The sequence below is a fragment of the Uloborus diversus genome, chromosome 7 (assembly GCF_026930045.1).
Source record: "Uloborus diversus isolate 005 chromosome 7, Udiv.v.3.1, whole genome shotgun sequence".
Taxonomy (NCBI): Eukaryota; Metazoa; Arthropoda; class Arachnida; order Araneae; family Uloboridae; genus Uloborus; species Uloborus diversus.
Window position 1 is genome coordinate 147,426,342 of NC_072737.1, and position 24,299 is coordinate 147,450,640.

At 32.8% G+C, this 24,299-nt stretch overlaps 1 protein-coding gene across 1 annotated transcript in view; it reads left to right on the forward strand.

Annotated features, from left to right (window-relative positions):
* Positions 1–24,299, forward strand: part of LOC129226938 (multidrug resistance-associated protein 1-like) — a 111,634-nt gene that overhangs the window by 10,794 nt on the left and 76,541 nt on the right. The window contains exons 5-11 of the mRNA XM_054861566.1: positions 586–647; positions 4,164–4,295; positions 4,380–4,598; positions 6,461–6,635; positions 19,050–19,304; positions 23,287–23,490; positions 23,687–23,833. Coding sequence (XP_054717541.1) covers positions 586–647; positions 4,164–4,295; positions 4,380–4,598; positions 6,461–6,635; positions 19,050–19,304; positions 23,287–23,490; positions 23,687–23,833 — 1,194 coding nt within the window. The remainder of the gene's footprint in view (positions 1–585; positions 648–4,163; positions 4,296–4,379; positions 4,599–6,460; positions 6,636–19,049; positions 19,305–23,286; positions 23,491–23,686; positions 23,834–24,299) is intronic.

A 24,299-nucleotide genomic window follows, 5' to 3' on the forward strand; every position in this document is an offset into this window, starting at 1 on the left:
ATCAAAAAGCCAGCCCGGACAAAATACCTGAAGTAAGTGAACTAATGTGGGGGTTCAGAGGTGGAAAATCAGCTAAAATCCTACTTATATGTAGTAATTTTCAAAAATCTTTTTGATAAGTATTAAATTTGTATTTATTTCATCAAAGTTTTGCTGTTTCTGTCTTAGCAGTGTTTTGAAAGTAAATTTTAATTAGTAGAAAAGTTTCAATTTTTAAATTGCCATGAAAACTGCTCTTCCAAATTTTGGTCATGATTTTTTTTTTACAATACAATACAATATTTTACAATTACAATATATTTTAAACCAATAACTGATTCGATACAACTACAGTTGGCTCTCTGTTTAACGACTTTCTCTATTTAAAGACGGCTTTTCACGGTTCAGATGGTCCACTCTAGTTTTAAAAGCATTCTACTTAAGGACGCTTTCTATTTAGGGACGGTTGTTTGTAGTCCTTTGGAAGTCGTTAAACAAAGACCCAACTGTACTTAAATCTTTAAAAAAAAAATTAAATTGATTAAAAAAAATAGCTGGAATAATATTTTGTTGATTACAAAATTTGTATTTTGCTTAATGTTTCAGAAAGAAAATCCAGAAGAAAGAGCATCTTGGTTGTCAAACATGACATTTTGGTGGTTTAACCCGTATGTATTTTGACATTATTCCAACCATTGGATTATGTATGTTTTAGTGTTGATATTAAGCTGAACAGTTTATCAAATTAAGCATTTGAAATGTATTAATGTTAAATGTGATATTTTGTGTTGTTGATCTTTCATATTGGATATTGAAAAGGCTATATTTTAAGGATATTTACATAAATTTGACCTTTAGAAATTAGATATTTCTTTTTTTTTTTTTTGAAATAGTCATTACGGTCTTAATGATTTTTACCCATGGTCTGGGTTATTACTGTCCGCCCTTATTTGATGTGGAATTGGCACTTTAGGGGGCTATCACAATGAGAGGGGAAAGGGAAAAGTTAATGCACATGTTTTCTTCATTTCAATGCAGGGTGGGCAAGTTTCTGCCGAGGTGGTTAAAACCACTGGTAGAAACCGTTTAAAACCGGCATGGCAAAAACCACTTTCTGCCACATTTGTGGCAGAAACTGGGAAAAACTCACAAAACGGCAAAAATATGATTATTGACACACAATAGAAAATGCATGGAAAAATTAATTATAATTGTTAACCAAAGCACAATTTAATTACAATATTATCACCATTCAAAATCTAATGTTACATTGTTTGACCCTGCAGTTGCCTTTTAGAAAAGGTGGTTTCAAAAATCTAAACAGCTTCTCAATTTAATATGCATAAATGAAAAACTTTAGAATATACTTGCAACAAAAGAGCTATCAGACAATGCATCAAGAAACAAGCAATGTATGGGAAACTTTCATCAATCGCATTTTTTTTTAACTGGTCCACCATGTACTAGCTGGGGTAGTGGTAAAAATTTGACTGGAAAAATAAGTTTTGAGAAATGAGGCCAATTTGTTTTACAAAGCTGTGCAAAATCTAGGTTAATATTGGCAAGTAAAATTCTGGTACTTTCTTCTTGAAGCACATGATAATGTCAATCACAAGCAATTTAGATGAAGCATATAAATGTGCAAATTACAATCAGTAATGCTTGTTTAATTCTATGTCACTCTTCTTTCCTGAGCACTCATAGAGTTTTTCGTTCTTTGTTTGATTAATCCTAATATTACGAGCATCTGCACTTGAGAAGTTCTCTTTCTGAACTAAATGAAGAGCACTAGCATAGGATTTTATTTTTTCCAATGATGAAATGAAATTTAATTTTTTACTTAACTTAAACGAATATCATTGAGTAATTACTTGAGTTATTAAAGATGCTTTTAAGTTTTTGCCAGTTCCTGCCGGTTTTTACCGGTTATAACCAGTTTCTGGCACGGCAAAAACTAGTTTCTGCCGGCAGAAAGCCAACCCTGTTTCAATGAGACTGCTTTGTTTAGAGGCTAACACACATCTGAAAAAGTCAAACTGGCATCCCTGCAAGCTAATAGTTGCATCTGTTTCTGCCTGTAGACCAGATATTCGCCTTTCTATCTCATTGTGTACCAGACAGTGAATGTACAAATAGCCTTATGTTATGATTTTGCGAAAAAAGTTTCATGTGTTTTCTTTCTTGTAATTGAAAAAGAAGTAATTTGTTTCCTTGCTTCCAAATTTTAGCTATTTATTAGATTTTGAGTTTACTCTTCTAGCTTCATGTACATGTATTCTTTTCTTCATTTTTTTCAATGTTAGTTATTGATCCTCTCAAAGAAACATCAATGGAGGAATTTTGATACAATGAATCCTTGAATTTGAAAGAAGTTAAGCAAGCAAAATGTGTTCTTCCCTGCAGATATGTGACTAATATATTAATCTATGACATCAAAAGATAGATGATTTCGTGGTTATGATTGTCGAATAAAATTAATTTTATTTGAGTACACTTTGCTTTTTAAATGATGGCATTAAAAAAATTAATATGTTATAGAGGCAATAATTAAATTTACCTAATGGTGTAATTGAGTTCTTAGGGAGGCGATCTCATGTACCCCAAAACCCTCCACTGATCATACCTGGATCACTTTTGACTGTTCACATAAATACATACTAATTACTACTTTGACCATCACTAAAACGTTTTTGTCAAATTTTTTTTCTTCCTGTCAGTACAAACATATCCGAAAGCATAACTCTAAAAAAACTGAAATTTGACATGCAAGGCTTTTTTGAAGCCCAGCTGTGCATCTGCCATTTTGGTTATAATCAGTGATGCTCCCAACAAGTCTTCTGAGGGTAGAATTACTCCCAGTAATAAATTGTGCACAATATGTGTATGCGATCATACACATGTGTCATAATATGAAAATTTTTGAAGCTTGAGGGTATACGCAATATGTTTAAAAAATGTTTGAGGGTAACGCCGTATATGGAGTATACCCTATGGGAACACCACTGGTTATAATTGACTTTTCATAGATAGATTAACCTAGACAGTAATTTCTACAAAGGGGTATTGATTAGAAAAGACTGAGGGTTGCATCATTGCATAACTACTTTCCAAACACAGTAACATAGAGCTAATCAGATATAGTCAATTCGCGATAGCTCAAAGTCGGATGGCTCGAATATTACTCTAACTTGAAGTTTTTATCAAGTCTCGACCCCTTTGTCTTTAATTCCATGCTAATTGTTCTCAGTATCTGGAAGTTAACTTCCTTTAACTCGAAGTTTTTTCCAAGAAGACTCGAAATTAATTTCGAAAGAACGAACAAAAAAGAGGAAGAAACAAGTGAGTAGGAGAAAAATTAATTCACCTTCACTTGCAACTCTGAACAATAAACATCTAAAGCAAGAAGAGCACCTGTTGAGCCAATGTGCGATAAAGGTGTTACACATGCGGAAATGAGTTAGCTTGTTTTCTTTTGTTGTACAGTATTGTTTACACACTTTGACATGTTGTTGGACTACGAATTCGCTTTTAAGCTGTCAAGTCCACTGATTGTACCTTTATTCAAAGGCTAACCTAAGTTAAGATGCGTTCCCCTTCTTTCTTTAGTTCGATTTTTTGCTGATAAGTTCCTCAGAGACCGATTGAGTTTTCTTTACTATTAAAGATATCTAAGCAAGTACTCTGTGGGTGATATTAAAAGAAAAATAGAGCTCCAAAGTAACACAATCTATGAATCCGAATTTGAAACAAATGAAGATGTACATGTTTCCTGAAGTAGAATCAGCTCTATTGAAGTGCTTCCAGCAGTATTGAAATCAAAACCATGCTTTTGATTTTTTTTCTCTCAGTATTTTTGATTAAACTGCATATTGTGCTTAAAAACTTTTAAGTTCTGTAATTTTTGTCTTTTATATGTACATATTAATTAAAATATTCAATGGTTTTTAATATTAAAACGTCGAAAACCGAAACTAGCTATAAGTCGAACTTCTGATAAGTTGAATTTTTTCGTCAGTCCCTTTAGATTCGAGTTATCCCAAATTGACTGTATTATAGTAAAATAATGTATTGAAAGAAGGGTGAAATTTAAATTAATGAAAATAATCTATATTGCACTCAACATTCAAAAGTTCTTTATTTATTGTCTTGTGCAAATTGCCTTTTTGCATTTTTTTTCCCTCTAGAATGGCAATACTTGGATATAAGAAACCTCTTGCAGGCTCTGACATGTGGGAATTAAGTGAACCTAATCGTTCAGACTATTTGTTATCTGTATTTAACAAGTATTGGCAGCCTTTATTGAATAAGATGAACAGGTATTTAAAAAACACACCATTAGATATATATTTCTTTTGTTTTCTTTTAAATATTTATTTTTGTGACTATTCTCATTTTTTTAGCCAGCAGCAGAAATTTCAGAAGCAACTGTCCAGAAGATATTCACAAAAAGATAGTTCTGCATTAAATATTACTTTTTCCAAAAATGAATATGAGAAAGACATTTCCAAATTGAGTTTACTGAGGCCTTTACTGATGACCTTTAAATGGGACTTATTTGTGTCTGGAGTGATGAAGTTGGGGGCTAGTGTGATTACTTTTCTGAATCCAGTTTTATTAGAGTAAGTAAGGTTGTTTATAAGTGCACATAAAGCAGACATGTATTTGAATCTATACTGCCATGCACAGGTAAACGGCAGTATCTGCAGAAATGAGTTTTTGAGATATTTGAAGAAATTTGTGTTGGATTCAATATTAACCATAGGGAAGTCTCGGAATTGGACGTTTTTGAGGCACAAAAATTGCAAATCACTGCAGATACGTGTTTTGGTGTTATAAGAAACACCTTTTTCATTAATTTAATTTTCAAGCACAAAGGTATTTATTTGTTACATAATTATCTGGTTTATAGTATCAATATGAAAATGTTATTGGTCGAACAATTATTTTCTTTTGCTAGGATATTAGTTTTTATTTCCTATTGAAGTCACAGGGAAAGCCTGATGTAGCACCAAGCCTTTTTACTCTCTATGTACTGTGCATACTAATAAATTATCCATGCAAGATTCAAGTTAACAAATCAAAATGGATGCATTAACCCCTTGAGGACCAGCGCATGGAAAACGAAGCGCAGCTACGGGACCGAACGTTCCGAAATGGAACGCCGCCATCGGCCCGAGCATTTACAGCAGTTAAGCCTAACTAAACAAAAATATTCATATAAAATCAGCATATCAAAATAATGACTTGAAATTTTAAATTTGCTGTAACAATGTACTACTGATTACTAATTACTAATATAAAGACTATTACATTATTAGAAGGGAGTGAAATAAGTAGAATACTAAAACTTTAACTATGTGCACAAAGTTAAATAATATGTGCACAAAAACAAAGTTAGAGTTTGACATCCTGAGTGTGCAATCAAAGAAAAAGAAATGTAGCAAAAAAATATGTAAATTTAATTAAAACAACTTAGGTCAACGAATTTAAAATAGTTCAATTCCCACGCAACAAATCTCAAAATTGCTTCATAATTCTCTCGAAAATATTCCCTTTCACTCACTTTGCTAACCATTTTTATTGCAATGTTCCAGTCTCCAAATGAAAAAGAATAAATAAAGAAGAACAATATCAGAAAGGATTCAAAAATAATCATAAACTTCAGTGCCGCTTGAAATCATTCCTGTACTCTCATCGAACGGGGAATCCCAAAAGTCTGGAACACATACGCAAAAATATTTTAACCATCCTCCCCTCCCCCATAATTTATTCAGCTAGATGTATATCTCTTTCAATTACTCAAAACAAAAAAAGAGAAGCAAAGATATAAACAAGAGCAATTGAGACCTCATAAATCATTCGCGCAGAGCAGTGATTCACTGATGTTTACATAAAAAAAATCTATCCCATTGAGAGGCCCAAATAAAAAACTAAAACCTGTACATGAAGGTCAAATACCATGCGACTCAAATAAGATCAAAGTTACAGCCATTTAGCGCCATCTATTATCGTTTAAATATTCATTTAATTCGTTCCATTTCGAGAAAGCGTATATGTGACGCTGGGACGTCAGCGTCGATCAGAGCGCGTAGCGGTTACGTGCCGCTGGGCTGATAAGAGAGGAATTGTTGCGTAGCGTCCGCATGACGTTGGGTGCGAACGGGTTAATAAATCAAAAATACTTTTGAAATATAATTAAATGAACTTTAAATGATATAGCAAGTATAAAAAATGGTTTTTAATGAAATATCAGACAAACTTCATTATTTTTATATAGATTTATGAATAAAAAATAAAATCATACACTTGCATTAAATGTTATCGATAGTTATGACATAAGATTAGTGAGATGAGATCAAGTTAGGAAGGAGATAATATGACTTTTCTTCAACCTTCTTTAAAACGAGTTTAATATGCATATTTGTGAAATATTTTGAATGCATGTGAGTAATAATTATATTTCAATTTAATTTTATTGCAGTATGCTTATATCATTTGTTGGAAGTAATGATCCACTTTGGAAAGGCATGTGTTTTGCTGTTGGTATGTTCATAGCTGCATTGATTGAATCTTTTCTGAATGGACAGTATGAATATCGTATATACGTGGTTGCAATGCGTATGAGGTCTTGCATTATATCAGTTGTCTATAAGAAGGTTAGTATTTTTATGTGGAAATCCTTACAATTGTAATCAATACTTTTGAGGCATCTTGGGTTTATGTTAGTTTTACATTTAATTTATCAGGGGTCGATCCAGCGCGAAATTGGGGCCGCTTTGCGGCCCCTTCACAAAATTCCGCATGGCAAAAGCGACCCCTTTCACAAAATTCTGCGTCGCAAAAGCGGCCCCATTCACAAAATTCCCCATCGCAAAAGCGGCCCCATTCACAAAATTCCGCGTCGTAAAAGCAGCCCCTTCACAAAAATTTATAAAAAGGCAGCCTTTTCACAATATTTTTTAACCGCAAATGTGTACGCATCTACGCGGAAGCCTACCCCTTTTCCACCTTCCCCCATCTTATCTTCTTGCCTGCTGCGTGAGGTGTTTTTGCTTGAGAGCGTCAGGGGGAGGGGGGGGCGAGAGAGGGACGCTTATGATTGGTGGCTAGCGAAAATCCAAGAAAAATAATGAGCACGTGATAAAGAATTGATTCGATGATTTTCTGCTTTTCCACGAGTGCGAAATGAAGACTGACTCATTTCACGCCACGGCAAATTAATCGCCTATATTCTGTTGGTTTGATTTGCTTCAATGACCAAATACTTCTGAATTAAATATTCCTTTGAATCATTGTAACTTTCAATTGTGTCTTAGTTGCACGCATCCTTCCTTTATCCATATTATTTTGCTAAATTATGCACTTTTAATTCTCAAAAGTAGTTGCAAATTGAAACCTTGCCAGTTGCAGATCTTCTAGTTTTTTTCCTTTCTTTTTTTTTTTAATTTTTTTGAAAATATTCTCCTGTTTTTTCAATTTGTTCCTATTTCCTTCAGTTTATTTTGAAAAAGTTTAAGGTTCATAGTTGGGGGGTTATTTTACAGAACGGACGAGCAAAATTTCTAAAAATTATTCCCGAACGAAGGTTAAAAAGAACACTCGAAAATCATATATTTTCCTTTTTTAATCAATTGCATAGAAATTCGCATTGAATACTGGCGCATGCTGATGCAAATCGTATTGTATGGCAATTAAATCCTGTTAGAGTATGAGTGACTACGCGGGAAACGCCGAACAACCGATTGGCGAAATTCCCTGTAGTTTGTAGTTGATGCTGTCCGTTCTCGAAAGCTCACTTGACACGATTGCATTTAATGAAAAAAAAAAGGTGTGATTAGGCCAGGGGTACCCACTTTTTCTCATATTCTTTAGTTTAAAGCAGCGTTTCTTGATCTTTTTTTGAATCTCGGACCGGTAGAACTTCGTCAAAAAATTTCACGGACCGGTAGAAATTTTTTTTTTTTTTCACTAAAATAAACTAATCTGTTTTGTCCTTTTTTTTTAAACAAATGCCAGAAAGAAAACCCTTTTACTTAAAGTAAACTTACAAAAGTTAATTGTAAGATTTTTTTAAATAACTTACACACTTTGAATGTAAAAATAAGCGCAGCTAATTTGTGTAAATTTTCATAAACGAATGAATCTTATAGAGAAACCACAAAACGTATGCAAAGTAATGGCTATATTAATGCATAAAATATCGTATAAAATTAGGAATAAAATTAAAATAAGGAAATTTTATTTTATTGGAAACGGGTATAATTCTTCGAAGATCGGTCCAGTGGCGTACCGAGACAGATGGGGGCCTGGGGCGCTACTCGAAATGGGGGCCTACCTGGTATTAAAACTGAAGTTTCTCAAACTATGTGTACGTACCATATATTACAGTAATTATATTTTAGGTGGCACATTTTTACATATTTCAGGTAGTGTTGGTTTGATTTCAGACACTATTGTAAATACCACAGTAAAACACATGGCTTTAAGTAAAATGAAGTAAATACTATATTTTTAATAAAATTGTGCTTTGTCAGAAAATATCAAAAACAAAAAAAAGTCCTAAAATTATAAAGTATCTTAAAAAATTATTGCATCTGAACATCCAAGTACAGTGAACAGAAACGTTTAGGCATTCCAGGTTTAATTAATTTTGGGATAAAAATTGGCTTTTACAGAAAAAAAACCCTTTACTATTCCTTTGAGTAAGACACACCAGGGAACTTTTTACCTGATACCATCACCTAATCTCAGAGAAAAATATTTTTAAAACATGTTTACCTAAATAAGGATGAAATTCACACGTTCACAGTCTAAATAAAACTTTTCTGCTAGGTCTCACTCACAAAAAAAAAACGCTCTTTATGTTCTTCAGACAAAAAAACTCTGGTATGACTCTATACTTGCCTGGCGCGTTTGATTGAAGTGGAGAAAACGCTCCGCGCGGCTTCGCTTGTAGAATTAAAAATATTTAATGTTCGACAGAAATTAAGACAAAAAAATTTTGCGTATGCGTGGGTTTAACTAACTAATCCGATTTCTAAAGCGAAGAGCGTAATTTCCCCCGATTATCGGATAAAGGGTTAGGCATAGGCGGATTTAGGACTAAGTTCCTGGGGGGGGGGGGGGGTGGCAGGATCTTTTTTGAGCAACATTTTAAATTGCCCCCCTCCCCATGTTTTGGTTTGTTTTCCTGTGATGAATAAGGCCATGTTTTACCTTTTTTGTGTGTGTGTGTCGTTTTCATTAATGAGTGTTTTCATGCTGTCCTTTTTGAATTGACCTTAAGAGGGGTGACTGGTATCAAGATTGACGCAGGGCTCTCTTTTAAGTTGGATATAGAATATCTACAATTTTAGGGGGGTCCGGGGGTTTCTCCCCCGGAGGATATTTTGTAAAATGGATAGAAAATTCTGCATTTTGAAGCCTTATAAGAGTTAATTGGATAGACGAAAATCTCAGGAAAATATAGGCAAATTTTTAAAAAAAAAGTTTCATGATTTAAATGTGCTTTGTGATGTAAGTTAATACTTTAAAAGAAATGGTGTACAGATTTAGAAAATAAGTAACATGAGAGTAACATACTACTTATTTGAACAATTCATAATTTATACACTTGATAAGAAATAAAATTGAAGCACACTATGCTTAGGAGTTTCAAAGACTTGTCTAACTATTTTCAAGGTTTGGTTGGTTAGATTGGGTGTTTTGGCACAAGAGCCCTAGTAGGTTATACTGCGCCAATTCTTTTCAAGGATTTTAGAACATTTAATAATTTAAGGCAACTCATTTGCACTTCCCAGTCTCTGAAATTGAGTACTAGGTTATACAGTTGTACGGTCTTGTTCAAACTTCGTAAAAAAACAGCTATTTTAAGTCTAAAAGAAAAAATAAACTATAGAATTCTCATTACAATAACCTTTTTTTAAATTATAAGCAGTGCAGAAAACGAAAAGGAATGGAGGTAGTGTATCATTTTTTTTTTCCGGGCTAAACAGATTAACAATATGCAGTAGAAGCAAGATAAAAGCAATCAGTAGAAAAGAATTTCCAAAATACTGCATTCGGGATTAAATAAATAGCAAGATATGAAACATGTGAGTCAGAAAAATTTATTTCAAACAATATGTTACAAACATAAGAACCATGATTTTTTACTTTTTTGATGCAGATGTAGCAAGGAGCTGAATTTGACATATTTTGGCATTCCTCCCCCTACCATTTGTTAGAAATTTTAAAATTTAAGGTTTGTAGCCACACATTTCCAAATATTCAAAGCTTTCAAGCTCTTGAAAATGAAATTAGTCTTTTCAAGCACTTTCCATTTTTTAAGGAGCGAATGATGCATTTTTTGTGAGTTACCGGCACACTTCAAAGTAGTGACCCTAAGCTTGTTTATCTTATAGGCAAATCCTTTCCTGTATGTAATTCACTCTTGCCTGCAGATTTTTGTAATTTTTACGAAAATTCATCAGTTTTTACAGTTAAAGGGTTTTTACAGTTTTACCAATCTGAACGTGTGAATTCAGAAGGTTCTTCAAAATCTTTCGTCTGTAATAACACAAAGTATCTAGTTTTTGAAATCACGCAAATTGAAAATAAACATTCTGAAAAGAAAGAAAACAAATTATAACGAGTAGATCGTTCTGTTAGCGCAAATGGGGGAGGAGGGTTTCCTTTGTTTTAGGCTCTAATTTGTAAAAATAATCGTCAATTATTATAAGTGTTGCAGTTGAATGCATAGCTCGTTTAGCCTATAGTTCCATTTATATACTTGCCCAAATGATTTTCAGTCAAATGGTGACTTAAGACATATTTTCAGCACCCCAGTGACAGCTGTACTATTTGTATTTAATGTTCTTTTTTTTTTTTTTCTCCCATCAGAAAAGGACATTCGCGAACCTCTTCATTTTCATTGAACTATTCAAAAAAAAAAATTTTTTTTTGTCTTAAGGTTTTGGAAGATGTAATGTTACTACATGAAGTCCTCCCAAAACTGGGGGGGGGCATTGCCCTCTATGCCCCCCCCTCTCCTATGAATCCACCCATGCCCTTCTGAACTATTCAACAAAGAAAAAAAAGTAATATTTTTTTAAAATTTTTTTGGAAAATATGTTGTTACTACATAAAGTCCTCCCAAACTGGGGAGGCATTGCCCCCCTTTGTCCTCCCCATAAATCCGCCCATGGGGCTAGGAACTATTTCTTTTGCTAGGCCGCAGCTCATTTCTCCATAGTCAAGTAAGCTTGCAATCGAGTATAGAATGGATGGGAGGAGGTATTATGCAGTCAAGGTCAAAAGTCCCGAAGGATTGACCAATTAAACAATTTTACGCTGTCGAAAGGGGCATAGCAAAAAAGGAAGTCCCCTTTGCTTGAGTCAGAAGGGGTCCGATAAAAAGAAAAATTTATCTGACTGATTTTTCCAACGCCACAAAGGATAGACAATACTTCTCATTTAGGAATGGATTTTCTTGGTTATATGTTTGAATTTGGTTTCAAAAATAGTGTATGAATTAAGATCAGACCATCGTAGTCTTAATGCACAAAACAAAACATAAAACAGATATTTTAGCTGTATACTGTAATGATCAAAAATTATAAACGTGCATCTGTTATGCATTAGCTTTTTTTTATAAATTGTTTGAAAAAAAATGCATAAAACTTTTCTCAAAGCAATTAACAAAATAAAAGCAAATGATTTTTATAGGTTTAGTTAATTTAAAAATTTGGGGCCTCCATTAAATTCGTGGCCAAAGCGCTCATGTGCCTTTGTACACTAGGACGGGTCACTATGAAAAAAAGTCATATTTAACAAAATTTATGATATATACTCGCATATATAGGTAACTGATTAATATTTCTAATCATGATGTATGTGACAGATCTACTGGAAAAAATAAGATACAATTTCGGGGCTTATGTCAAAGCGGGGCCTGTGGGACATAATTTGCCCTCTCTTTGTTTAGGCAAGAGTCACTGAGAAAATATTCATTCTGCATAAAAAGTCAACTTTTTATTTATCTAAACCATGTCATAAGGCACGTCTGGCGAAAAAGAAAACGAATTAAAATTTTGGGGCCTATGTCAAAGCGGGGCCTGGGTATCATAAACCCTCCATTGATCCCGAAGAGGTATTGATTGTATCCCTGAACAAATAATTGGTCTTTAAAAAAATTATGATTTATTAAGCCAACTTGTTTAAGCATTCAAACCAAGATATGCGACAATATTGGTGAAAACCAAAAATTGAGATTTGGGGGCCTATGTCAAAGCGGGGCCTGGGGCGGACCGCCCCCTCCGCCCCCCCCCCTTCGGTACGCCACTGGACCGGTCAAATTTTCTCGCGAACCGGTGCCTGCGGAGAATTGCTGGTTTAAAATGCATTATTCATTTTTTCTTTCCTGCTATTTTTCTTGTAGACTGTACGCGTAAGTGCAAAAGATAACTTCCAAAGTCACGCTAGTTTGAGCGTACATCATACAGTAAACCAAAAGAATAACGGTATTATTTTTTTGTAGTTTAATTCCTATATTCCTTCTTTTATTGATAAAATACAATGCCAGCTGAAAAATATCGTCGGTCATTCTATTTAATCTCGCTGTCTTCTTAAAATAAATATGAAACTTCCAGATGAGCAATTTCGCAATTTTTTAACGCATGTCCGCTAATGGTGAGCAACGGGAACAGCGCGCAAAGGAAGTTTTATTGAGTGGGATTTTATTAAAAAGTGGCGGGAATCGCGTAATCTGCAGACGATAAATTAAAAAAATGTGGTAATTGTATATTATTCCAGTTCGTTTTCTTTCTCAGTATTAATTTTTCTTTTGTAACGGATCATCTGCGATCCAGGAGCGCAGACGATATTTTTCGTAGTTAGCTTGTTCGCGCCTTCGCGTGTTTAAGAGGACATTTTTTAGGCGCATCAAAGAATAAATTGATATTCTATTCGATTATAATGTGTGGGAGCGGATAATGGATAATTTTAGCGGATAATGGAGCGCTGGAAATAGCAGTCGCAATAATCTCAGTTTGGAGAGATTGCTTGTTCGTTGAAAATTATTCTTCAAGAAATTAAAATATGAAACGAGGACGTCCTGCAACGGGAGGTACCTCCCGAAATTGTGCGTATTATGTTAAAAAATTTCGCTCTTCGAACGTTCGGTCCCAAAATATTGTGAATTTCTTCAAGTCAGCAATTAACAACCCCGATAAAATCGCTACCACCACTTCATCATGCAGTAACAGTAACGCAAATGTTCCCGTTTTGGAGGGCTCGGGAAATGCGGTAAAAGATAGTACATCAAATGACAGTGAGGCAGTTTGCGAAAGTATAACGATTTTTGAGCAGAAAATACTGGAAGTGAATCTGGAGCAACTTCAACTGATGATGATATTGAGATTGAGCCATCAAATAATGATTCAAGCATTGTATTTGAGAGTACAAATGGAAATAAGAAGCATGCAATAAATAAAAAGTACATTGCAAATTATGAAAAGGTGTATAGCTGGCTTTACTATAGTTATTCAACTAAGGGTTTTTTGTGCAAAATATGTTCATCTTTCATGAATGTTAGTGATTTGAACAAACCTTGAGTAAATATTGGAGTTGATATCAAGAAAAGCTGTCACCCTATAGAGTTTTAAAAAAACATGAGTGCAGCAAAAATCACAGAGAGGCTGTCAATATACAAAAATCTGGTGCAAAAGAAGGAATTCTCAAAAAAATCTGAAAGTGAAGAGACTGGATATAAAGCAAAAAAAAAAGAAAATAATAATAATAACAGAAAATTGATTGGTAAGTTTATTCAAATTTTGTACTTATAATCATGAAGCAATGGGCCATTTTTGAGAATTTTGAATCTCTAGTTAGATTTTTGGGGGTAAATTTAGATGACAATGAAATGAAAAAACATTTGTTAACTTGTGGTAAGAATGCCACGTATTTATCCCACATTTCAGTTCAAAACATTTATCTTTGAAAATACCAAAATTCCGTTGTTTTCAGGAAAATCCTAAATTTTACTTTGATTACGCAATATATATTTATTATTAGTTTGTGTTGAGTTTCGAAATCCAATTCTAAAATAACTTTACTAAAAATAAAATTCTTTTATATGCTGTTTTTATATTTTTATTTATTTCGAAGATCTTGATTTCCTTACATGCGCCATGGTAAATGAATTTTTCGCATTTTTGATGTTGACTGTACCTTGTTAAGTGGCAAACAAATAAAATTTCTTTATATATTTATTAACATCATTAAATTGCAAAGTTTTAAACGAAATACCTACTCTGTAAGAACGTCAAATGTCAAAAAATTAAACGCTGAATGCTGGTGCAGTATTATTTTGGGTTTTAATTACTTTTAAGTTTTTCAAACACATACATTCTTCTGTGTTAAGAAATATGTGATATCTTTGAGTCTGTTCATATTGTATTTATTGGGAGTTAACATTACGTTCAGCAGCATGTGCAATTTTCATTGATCTAAAAGTATTTGAGAGGGGCAAACAATAAATCTGTTGTGAGACTTTCACCTTAAGAAAGTGTGCCTTGCATATGTATATTTGTAAAAAACAATAAATGTAATGTGTGTCAAATTACGAATAAAATGTTAAGGGTCTTACTCCCCCCCCCTCCCCCAGCGCATTTTCTCTAGGCAGCTTTCAGGTATTCTTCAAGAACTTGCAATCACCCCTGAAACCTGTCTAGGGCTTTTCTATAACGATACGACAGCTAAAAATGCTTTTATATAATCTTTTCAAAGAAAAAAATCACAAGAAGTTCTTTTTTACAAAAATAAAAAAAATTCACAAAAATATTTTGCTTTTTCACAAAAATAAAGAAAATTCACAAAAATATTTTGCTTTTTCACAAAATGGGGACCCAAAAAATAAAACCTGGATCGACCCCTGTTTATAATGATTAAAGATTTAACTGAACCGATTCTACTCATTGAAACTTGCAAGGAACTATTTTTGTTGTGATTAATAGTTCCAGACAGTGTTCAGAAAGACTATTTATTTTTGCACTTAACTGCAACTATTTCCTTTAAAGTATAGTGATTACAAACTACTTTCGAGATGTAGTCACTATTTGATATCTTATAGGCAGTAAATTTTTCTAAAAGATTCATTTTTTATAGTTCTAAATATGAAAAAAGACAATTAATCACAAAAGGGAAAGGAAAAAAAAAAGTAGAAAGAGCTGCAGAGGATATCACTGAATAACAATGTTTTTATTGGAATGGAGAAAAGTAATTGCTATAACATCCTGTTCGAATCCTCCCAAAGAATTGTAATGGTGACACATTTGCATTCTATTTAACTTCTACATTGTGTTAAAGAAAAACTGAGGAGCTTCAAACAAAGAGATGTAAATTCATACTTTTAACTTCAATGTTAAATTCTTTTAAAAGTCACTGACAAAATAAAGAGGGAAGATATATTTTGTTTTCTTCGAAATTTTTCACATGTAATCGGCAAACCAGTACCCAATTTTTCTGCACTAGGGCAAAAACAAAATCGAAAGCAATATTTGTCCACTCTACCTTAGTGCTTAGGCTAATAAATATTTTACAAAAAGAGGTTTTACTAATCTTATTAGTTGTAGAACATTAAAATGTTTAGTATTTTCCTTTCTAGATAAAAAGTGACCTTTTGTCGATCAATATTGATAGGGCGATTCTCAAAAAAATGCCGCATGTGTACGTTTTTTATTTTATTCAAATAACTATTAGTTTAATATGGGATTAACTGTTATGCTTTGATAGTATATTAAGGCATGTATTATTCCCCAACAGTATTATTTTTTGAAGGCTTTGGTTAGTTGGAAAAAATGAATTTTATGTTACGCACGGGACGTTTTTTCGAGAATCACCCGGTAGACAAAATTATATCTATCCAGTGCCCAATCTTTGATTTTTCTTAGCTGGGGTAAATTTTGAAACTTCCACCCTTACCCATCTTCCTTCAATTTTTACGTGAAATTTCAAGAAAAGAAAAATAAACCCACAGAAATAGTGGGAAATTTCTACCCCCAGAAGTTGCCACTCAGGGCAATAACCCCGACTTGCTCATCTCTAGATCCAGCACTGTATGTTTCACTTTTTTTTTTTTGAACCTAAATATTGCGCATTTAATATCATTCCTTTTAGTTATAAACTAGCAAAAATAATCGGCGTTGCCTATGTCAGTTATAATTGTGAGAAACAGTTGCTACTTTCTACCGTTTTCTGTTTTGACAGGGTTCGTACACTCCTTACAAACTCCTTAGGAACTCCTGCTTTTGAAGAAAAGAAAATTAGGACCCTTAAAACTCCTGAATTTTGCTATATCTTCTTAAAAACTCCTTATTTTTTTTATTCTACATGGCCTTAAAGATTTTCTTCTATTGCCAATTCGATACGAGTGATTATGTTATACCGAATTTTACCGAAATTCTGCTATTTTTTCATCTGTTAATACCCGAAATCCGATTTTCAAGTTCGACTATTCTCTTTTCCACATCCGATTTTCCCCCCCAAAATTCTGACGACAATGTTGAAAATTATTAATTATATAATATCTTGTAGACTTGTTAAAGTACCATTCTAAAATTTTTTCTTTAATGAATTCTTTTATTTGCCATTTTTACACTTTTGATGCATTCATTTTGATTAAAGCAATTTATTTGCATCCAATATAAAAATCTAGTTTATCTGATTTTTGATGCTTATGCTTTTTTGGGGAGCACATAAATGAAATGTCTTTTTATTCCTATAAAAATCACAAAGTTAAAATTTTCAAACTAAATTCTGTGTCAATTATGAGAATTAAAAAGATAAAATTAAATTGCTGTTTTTTTTTTTTTTTTTGCTTCAATTACGTGGATTGTTATTAATGATACGTTTATTGTAGAGCTCTAAAATAATGTACTGAAATAAACTCCTTTTTGTGCTGTTCTTTATATTTTTAATGTGTTCACTTTGAAAATTGCAACCCCTTAGCATCCGCCTTGGGTATAAGATTTTTTTTCATTTATGATGCTTACTATGCCTTGTGAAGAAGCAATGAAATTATTTCACATTAAAATCATTAAATTGAAAAGTTTTTATCGAAATTCATGCTCTTTAAGAGTGTTGAATGTCAGAAAGTATGAAATCGCTGGCAGAAATTTATTGATGTTTCAACTGCTGTGTTTTAATACATACATAACATCTGTAGTTGGCAGGGTTTGAAAATATCGGACTTTTTTTTTAAAATTTAAATCAGGTTTTTTTTTTCATTTAAAGTTTTTGCAGATATTAATCACTTAACATGAATAAACATATCATACATTTATTCAATAAATGAAAGAGCAATTTAATAGCTAAACAGTGGTGCCACTATTTCCTAGATTTATAGTTTTCACACTTTTTAGAAGAAAAATTCTTAAAATTTGTCAGTTTTCCATACTTATCAACATTTAGTCAGACGCATTTTTTGAAATGGTCTACAAAATTTTGATCTAATTTGAAGAGTAAAATAATGTGTACAATTTTTTCAAACGGATTTCTAGTATTTAAATTGAATTTCCTGTATTTCAATCTCGTATGAGTAACCTTATGTTTCTATGCCAAAATCAAGCCCAAGCTGTGGTGCAGTGAAGGGGGGGATTCTCCCCCCCCCCAGCTATTAATTTTAGCATAAATGCAATTTCTAATACAGTAATTTATGCATGTGAAAGGTCTGTTTGGATCAAAAAAACTCTGTGAAATGTATTTTTGATCAAACACCCCTCCAGAAAGTATTATGATCAAAAAAAAAAAAAAAAAAAACCCAGAAGGTTATGTTCATCAAAAAAAAAAAAAAACCCTCAAGGAGGTGTTTTTGATCCAAAAAAGCTCCTCCAGGAGGCATTTTTGATTTAAAAAAAAAAAAAAAACCTTTTGACGGTTTTGCTTTTGGTCAAAAAACCCCTGCAGAAGGTATTTCTGGCTGCGCTAGTGAGCACAAGCTTCGCCAAAAATTGTTTGTTGCATTTGAAGTTTGTTCTTTTGTATCCTATAAATATTTTGGTTATTTTGATACAAGTTATTTTGGCATCTAATACTTTCAATCGGCTTATTATAGTTCTTATTTTAGCAAATATTTTATTTTTTAAAGTATTTTTTTGGTTAAGAAATTATTAGTAGGTGTTTTGTTTTTGAGAAAATACTAATTTTCAATCATACCATTTATTTTTTTTCAAAATAAAACATATTTCAGTGGTTACTCTTAACCCCCCCCCCCCCCCCGACCCTCCCCCAGTATTTGAATTTGATTTTAAGAGATGACTCAAATCTAAAAAGCAGAATAGTTTTGAAGATTACCCCGGACATACATACACACACAGAAGTAACCATTTATGTATAAAGTTGGAACTGAAACTAGTTGTCTTGGTAGTGTTGTGACTTTCCTTTCATAATTCTACCAACTATTACGTAAGGAAACTTAAATGTAATCAAGTTATTGGCAAATTTTTTTAAGTAAAATATTTTTTAAATTAACATTTTTGAGAAAAAATATTCTCAAATACTCATTAATTAAACTTTATAAATATCCATATTTATATATTACGAATATTGCAGTAACTAAATTAAATAAGTTACACCCCTTTAGCTTAAGCATACTTTTGGACAATCGGACAGTTTTAGACACTTTTTGACGGTAAAAACCACATGTCCTGCACTAAACGAGTTTCCGACGATACAAAATCCAATCCTGGTGTAAATACTTTATTTTCTCAGAGCCAGGGGAGGGGTCAATTGCCCCTTGTTGAGGCCCTAAATGACATAGGCCTGTCTGAAAGATTCTTGTTAAGAAAGAACTAATCGCCTAAGTATTTTTTTAGTCACTTGGGCAACCTGTTGCTCAGGATTTGTTGAACCTCAAACATGCAAATGTGGACTAGCCGCATCTAAAAGTTCTCCAACTGATGAAAATAAACATTATATGGCACACTGCACTCTGAGACTGTTACACAATTACTTCAAAACACGCAAGTCAATAATGTATCAGTTTAGTTTGTTTGATACTGACATAAGTCTCATTTTCATACTTTATGTTTTAGGCTCTTTTATTATCAAATTCTGCCAGGAAAAATTTTACTGTTGGGGAAGTTGTAAATCTTATGTCTGTAGACACCCAGAGAATAATGGACTACGTTCAAATGGCAAACATCCTTTGGTCTGCTCCTCTTCAGATTATTATAGCCGTTTACCTGCTTTGGCAACAACTGGGAATTGCTACACTTGGAGGCTTGGCTGTGCTGATTGCAATGATTCCTCTTAATGGAACAGTCAGTGTGTTTATTAGAAATTTCCAGGTAAGTCCTTTTCTTTCCTGTTGCCTCCCCTGATGTTCCATTCAGTATTTTAGAAATGTCTAGCTGCGTTGCCCAGCTTTGCCTGGCCCACCTTGAAAATAAAAACTGTCTCAAGTGACGTACATTCTACAATCAGGCTTAAATATATTTAAAAAAAAATCATGCAAAATTTCTCTTCCAAACAATGATGAGAGATTTTAAAATACTTTTAAGAAATTAAATCGAGAAAGATGGATTTAAAAAGTGTAACCATGGAAACACAAAATAAGTTTAAGGAATTAAAATGCAAAAGAAAATGGTTAACAATTTGAATGGACATGAGATTTTTTGAACTTGATTTAAAAAGGATTGTAACCTTTTTTCCTTTCGAGATAGAAGATAAGTTTTTTTATCCTAGGTCGAGATGGAGTAAAAAATGTCGCTTTTTCCAATGGTGTCAAAAAGAAAACTGGCTTTTCTTTTTGACTTTTATCCTTCACTTTTTATTGATAGATGTAATGAAGTAAGTAATGCCTAAATTTCAGCTAAACCTAAAAAAAAAAAAGTTGAAAACGTGAATAACTCCAGCCATAATTAAGTTAGAGCATTGAAACAAATTGCATAGAATGCGGAAAATTCGAACCTTTTTAACGATATATAATATTAATGAGTGCAAGTAATTTTTCACCCCCATATTCGGGAATTTTTGTGAAAATTGGGCCTAAATTTGAATTTAAAAAAAAACAACTCATTGGTTTTTTCCCCCGAACTGGTCTGCAAATCTTTTCAGGACTTAAAGGAACAAACTGAAAATTTCAGCGAAATCGGCCGGGTAGTTCTCAAGGTTTACGAGTTTAAACACACAGACGCTTTTTGAAGACTTCATTTTATAATATGTAGAGACATAAAGTAAGATTGTAAAGTTCTGAATCTGAAAATATAATTTATTTTAATGTAATTTATTTATAGCTTTTTAAATTTAAAATTGGAGTTTAACAACAGTGTTTGACTGTAAGCACATGCAAATTACTTGTTCTTGAGTCAAAGCCAGATCTAGAAATTTCCCAAGGCGGGGCGATAGATTCTTTTACTTACCTCTTACTACGCATCTGATTTAAATCTGCTTGGGAGTAGGGTTGCAACATCATTTTAGTTTCAAACAACAAATATATAGAGATTTTGCCTTGGAGGATATGGTGAGAGGTTCCCGAAAATATTCTTTTCCTTTTACGTTTACTAGGGTATTCTAAAATAGCGTTTTTATTATTCCGATACAGTCGACTTCCGCTACAACGAGATCCGACTTGCGCAAAATGGCTATAACGCGAATGTTTCGAATTTATAGCTAACGCGAATTCCTCGTCCACAACACGAATTATTTTTGAAGGAAGTATCGGCTTCGTTATTGGCTACTAAATACTGATTTCGTGAACATTATTACATACGTTTAGCATTACTGACAGCGACACCACACCAAACTAGTCTACACATTGGGCTGTTACTGCATCAAATAACTATTCAGTATCTTTCATTTGTCTTTTTTTCATTCTAAATATTAAAGTTGATGAAATATAATGGCATCTTAGTGCACTGTTTACACTAAAGTTTATGAAGATGGGAAGAAAAACAAAGTTTTCCTGACAATACCATACATACAATTAAAAAGTCGAAACATAAATATATCCGTAAAAGTTTAGAACTTAGTTTCTTGAAGCTGGCAGAGTAATGTCTAAGCAAATAGCAAAATTAATGTTATGAAAATGGAAGCTGATTTTGTATTGTAGTTTAAAGATATTCGGAAGATGGGCTGTTGCCATAAATGGAAACGTTTTAAAGAAAAGTCAAAGCAACCGTATTTAAAAGAGTATTAGATAACAATCTGATCATGGAGCATAGATCATCATCATCTTCATTTTTTACTCATAAATATTATTACTAATCCACTGTGTACAGTACTGTTGTAGTGCAGCATTTTATTATTTCTACATACTTTGTGTACGTGTTTCATTTAAGTGTTTGATCATTCATTTTGTGCTCCTTTAAGTTTTTCATGTTGAATAAAACAGCTTTTTTTTTAGTTTTTCAAAATAAGAAACTAATTTATAGCTGAGTAATGCTTTAAAGCAGTTTGAGGAGTGTTTATAAGTGTCTAAAAGAATTTGGTATGCTTCTAAAAAAATTTATACCTAAATTTTTCCACAGCACGAAATTTCGACTTACGTGAGGAGTCTTGGAACTCATCCCTCGCGTAAGTCGGGACTCGACTGTATTGTAATAATTCCAGGAGAATATTTGAAAATCCCCTTCCCTTAACATCATCAAAAGTCATCTAAAATTGCTTTTTCCTTTTTTGGAACATCAGTTTTTAAAAATTATTTGAACCTCATCCCTTTCCTTAACACTATGTGGAATGATCTACAATCACTACTCTATGACTTAAATTTTTCAAAATGGGAAGGCCTTCAAACCTTTTCTCCTCAAAATATCACGAATAATCTTCTAAAACTGTTGCTTTGAAACTTTAATTTCGACAACTGTAAACATTACAAAAAGTATTTTTTTAAATCCTATGTAGGAAATCAAAATATTAATGAATCCATTTAAAATTTTCATGTTTAATAAGAAAAAAAATGAAAAGATTTGGGTACCCTCCTTTCTCTCCCCCCCCCCAATCCCCATTTATATCATACTATATTCAATTTTTATACATACAGTAAAATCCCTCTAATGCGGACACTAACGGGACAAATTTTTTTGTCCGCAATAGAGAGGTGTCTGCTGGACTGGGGTTTAATAATGTTATTTGCAATGGAACTGGGGAATTAAAAATTGTCCGCATAAGAGGGGTGCCCTTTAGGAAGGGTTTTACTGTATTTTATTCTGCGTGAGAAAACTAACCATTGCTTCATGCATGATTTATCCTTGCATTTTATCTACTTAAATATTTCTATCTTTTATGACTTAGAATTAGTTTCGTAAGATAAAATAGGTTCCAACCTCCCTAATATGTCAGAAAAAGTATTTAGATTTTCGGCTTAATCTGAAAATTTTGTGTTGATGGTCAAGATTTGTAATACAAACATTTTTAGTTGCCATTCTTTCGTGAATACCCTTAGAAAATGCAATTCATTAAATAGTATAAGAAGATTTCATTTAAAATGCCCAGTAAGCACAAGCAGAAATAAAATTTTACAAAACATTCAATGCGTGAAAATAAAATACAATTTTTGCACAGTATTCGGCCGAGGCCAAATTGTAAACTGGATAGTTGGCTGATGGGCCGAATATTTAGCTTCAACTGAATATTCATTGCATCAATAGTGTTAAGTATTGCAGCTATTACCGTATTTTAGAGAATAAGCACCGCACCCGGTGTAAGCCCCGCATTGAAATATATTCTCAAGGGAACATTTTTTTTAATATCTGCACCCCACCCAGTATAAGTGTCGCACCAGCCATATGTGCCAAACCCAACATTAAACAACTTAAAAGCAATCAGTAGTAAAGAAAGCTGGAATAAAATGCAAGTGAAAGAAATATTTTTAATTAACGAAATTATATATACTTTACTGCAAATATAACTTTCTTACCTTGGAAGGAGACATTTGTTGGTTATCCAGAGCAAGGGAGGCGGACTCTTCTCAATGCCTTGCCAATGTCAAACTCTCTGGCCCAAGTGACACAAAAATATTGTTCGACGTAGAAATGACATGGGTCGACGTTCAAATATCGGACGATAACGGATAAGGTTCTTGAAACATATCAGTATATTTTTTCTCCGACTTGATTGAAAAAGTCATTTTTACTGCTTATTTCGACTTTTCAAATCAATTAATCATTATAAAAAGCGTTTATATAGTAGCCTTATTATTTATATAGAAATCAGAGGAAAAAAAGACTATGCTCTGCACCGAAAATTCTTTTGCTTTTTTTCTTGTATACGCTGTGGCGCTTATTCCTAAAAGTACGTTAATGTTCTTATATGTATACTTTTCCCCCTTAGGTTAGTCTGATGGCTGATAAAGATTTAAGAACAAAACTGATGAATGAAATCCTCAATGGAATAAAAGTTCTAAAGTTGTATGCTTGGGAAAACTCTTTCATAGAGGAAGTGATGAAGATAAGATGGAAAGAAATACACAGCCTTAAAGCTCAAGCTTGGTTAAATGGAGCAATTACTTTCGTTTTTGCTTCTGCCCCATTTTTGGTTAGTAAATTATGTGGTTTCAATTTTTTCGGTTGTTAACAATTTTAGCATTTAGATTATGATTACAAAAACTAATAATTATAATTTAATGAACGATTTTCGAACTGCTTAGTTATTAACTAATAGCAAGTCTATTCTGTATTGACTAATTATGGGAAAATAGCAACACTTTTTATGCAATATTTTTCTATTTCAGGTATCTTTAGCTAGTTTTGCCACATTTGTTCTCATTGATTCAAATAATGTACTTGATGCAAATCGAGCATTTGTTTCTTTATCATTATTTAACATTCTACGTGTGCCAACAGCGTTTCTACCTATGATAATTGCCTATACAGCTATGGTAAGAATTTTTCTCTCTTTTTAATAATGCTTTCAATGAATGTAACAGTGACTGAAACCTCAATGTTTAATCCCATTGTTAAAATTATTTGGCGGAACATCTTGAAAGTACAATAAATCCGTTAAAATGTATTGATTTTTGTCTAACTTGGTTGAATCTTCTTATGTATATGTACTATGTGTGTGTGTGTGTGTGTGTGTGTATATATATATATATATATATATATGTATAGTCTGCTCTCTATTTAACAATGCTCTATTCAACGACTTTTTCTATTTAAAGACGGCTTTTCACGGTCCCAAATGGCCCACTAGTTTTAAAAACATTTTACATAGCTGCCAAGTGCTCCGTTTTTCCCGGAGTTTCTCCGATTTTTATTGCGTACTCCGAAAATCCGATTTATTCCAAAAAACTCCGTTTTTTTCACTTTGCTTGTACATTTTCGATTTCTGAGGAAAAAGAAGAA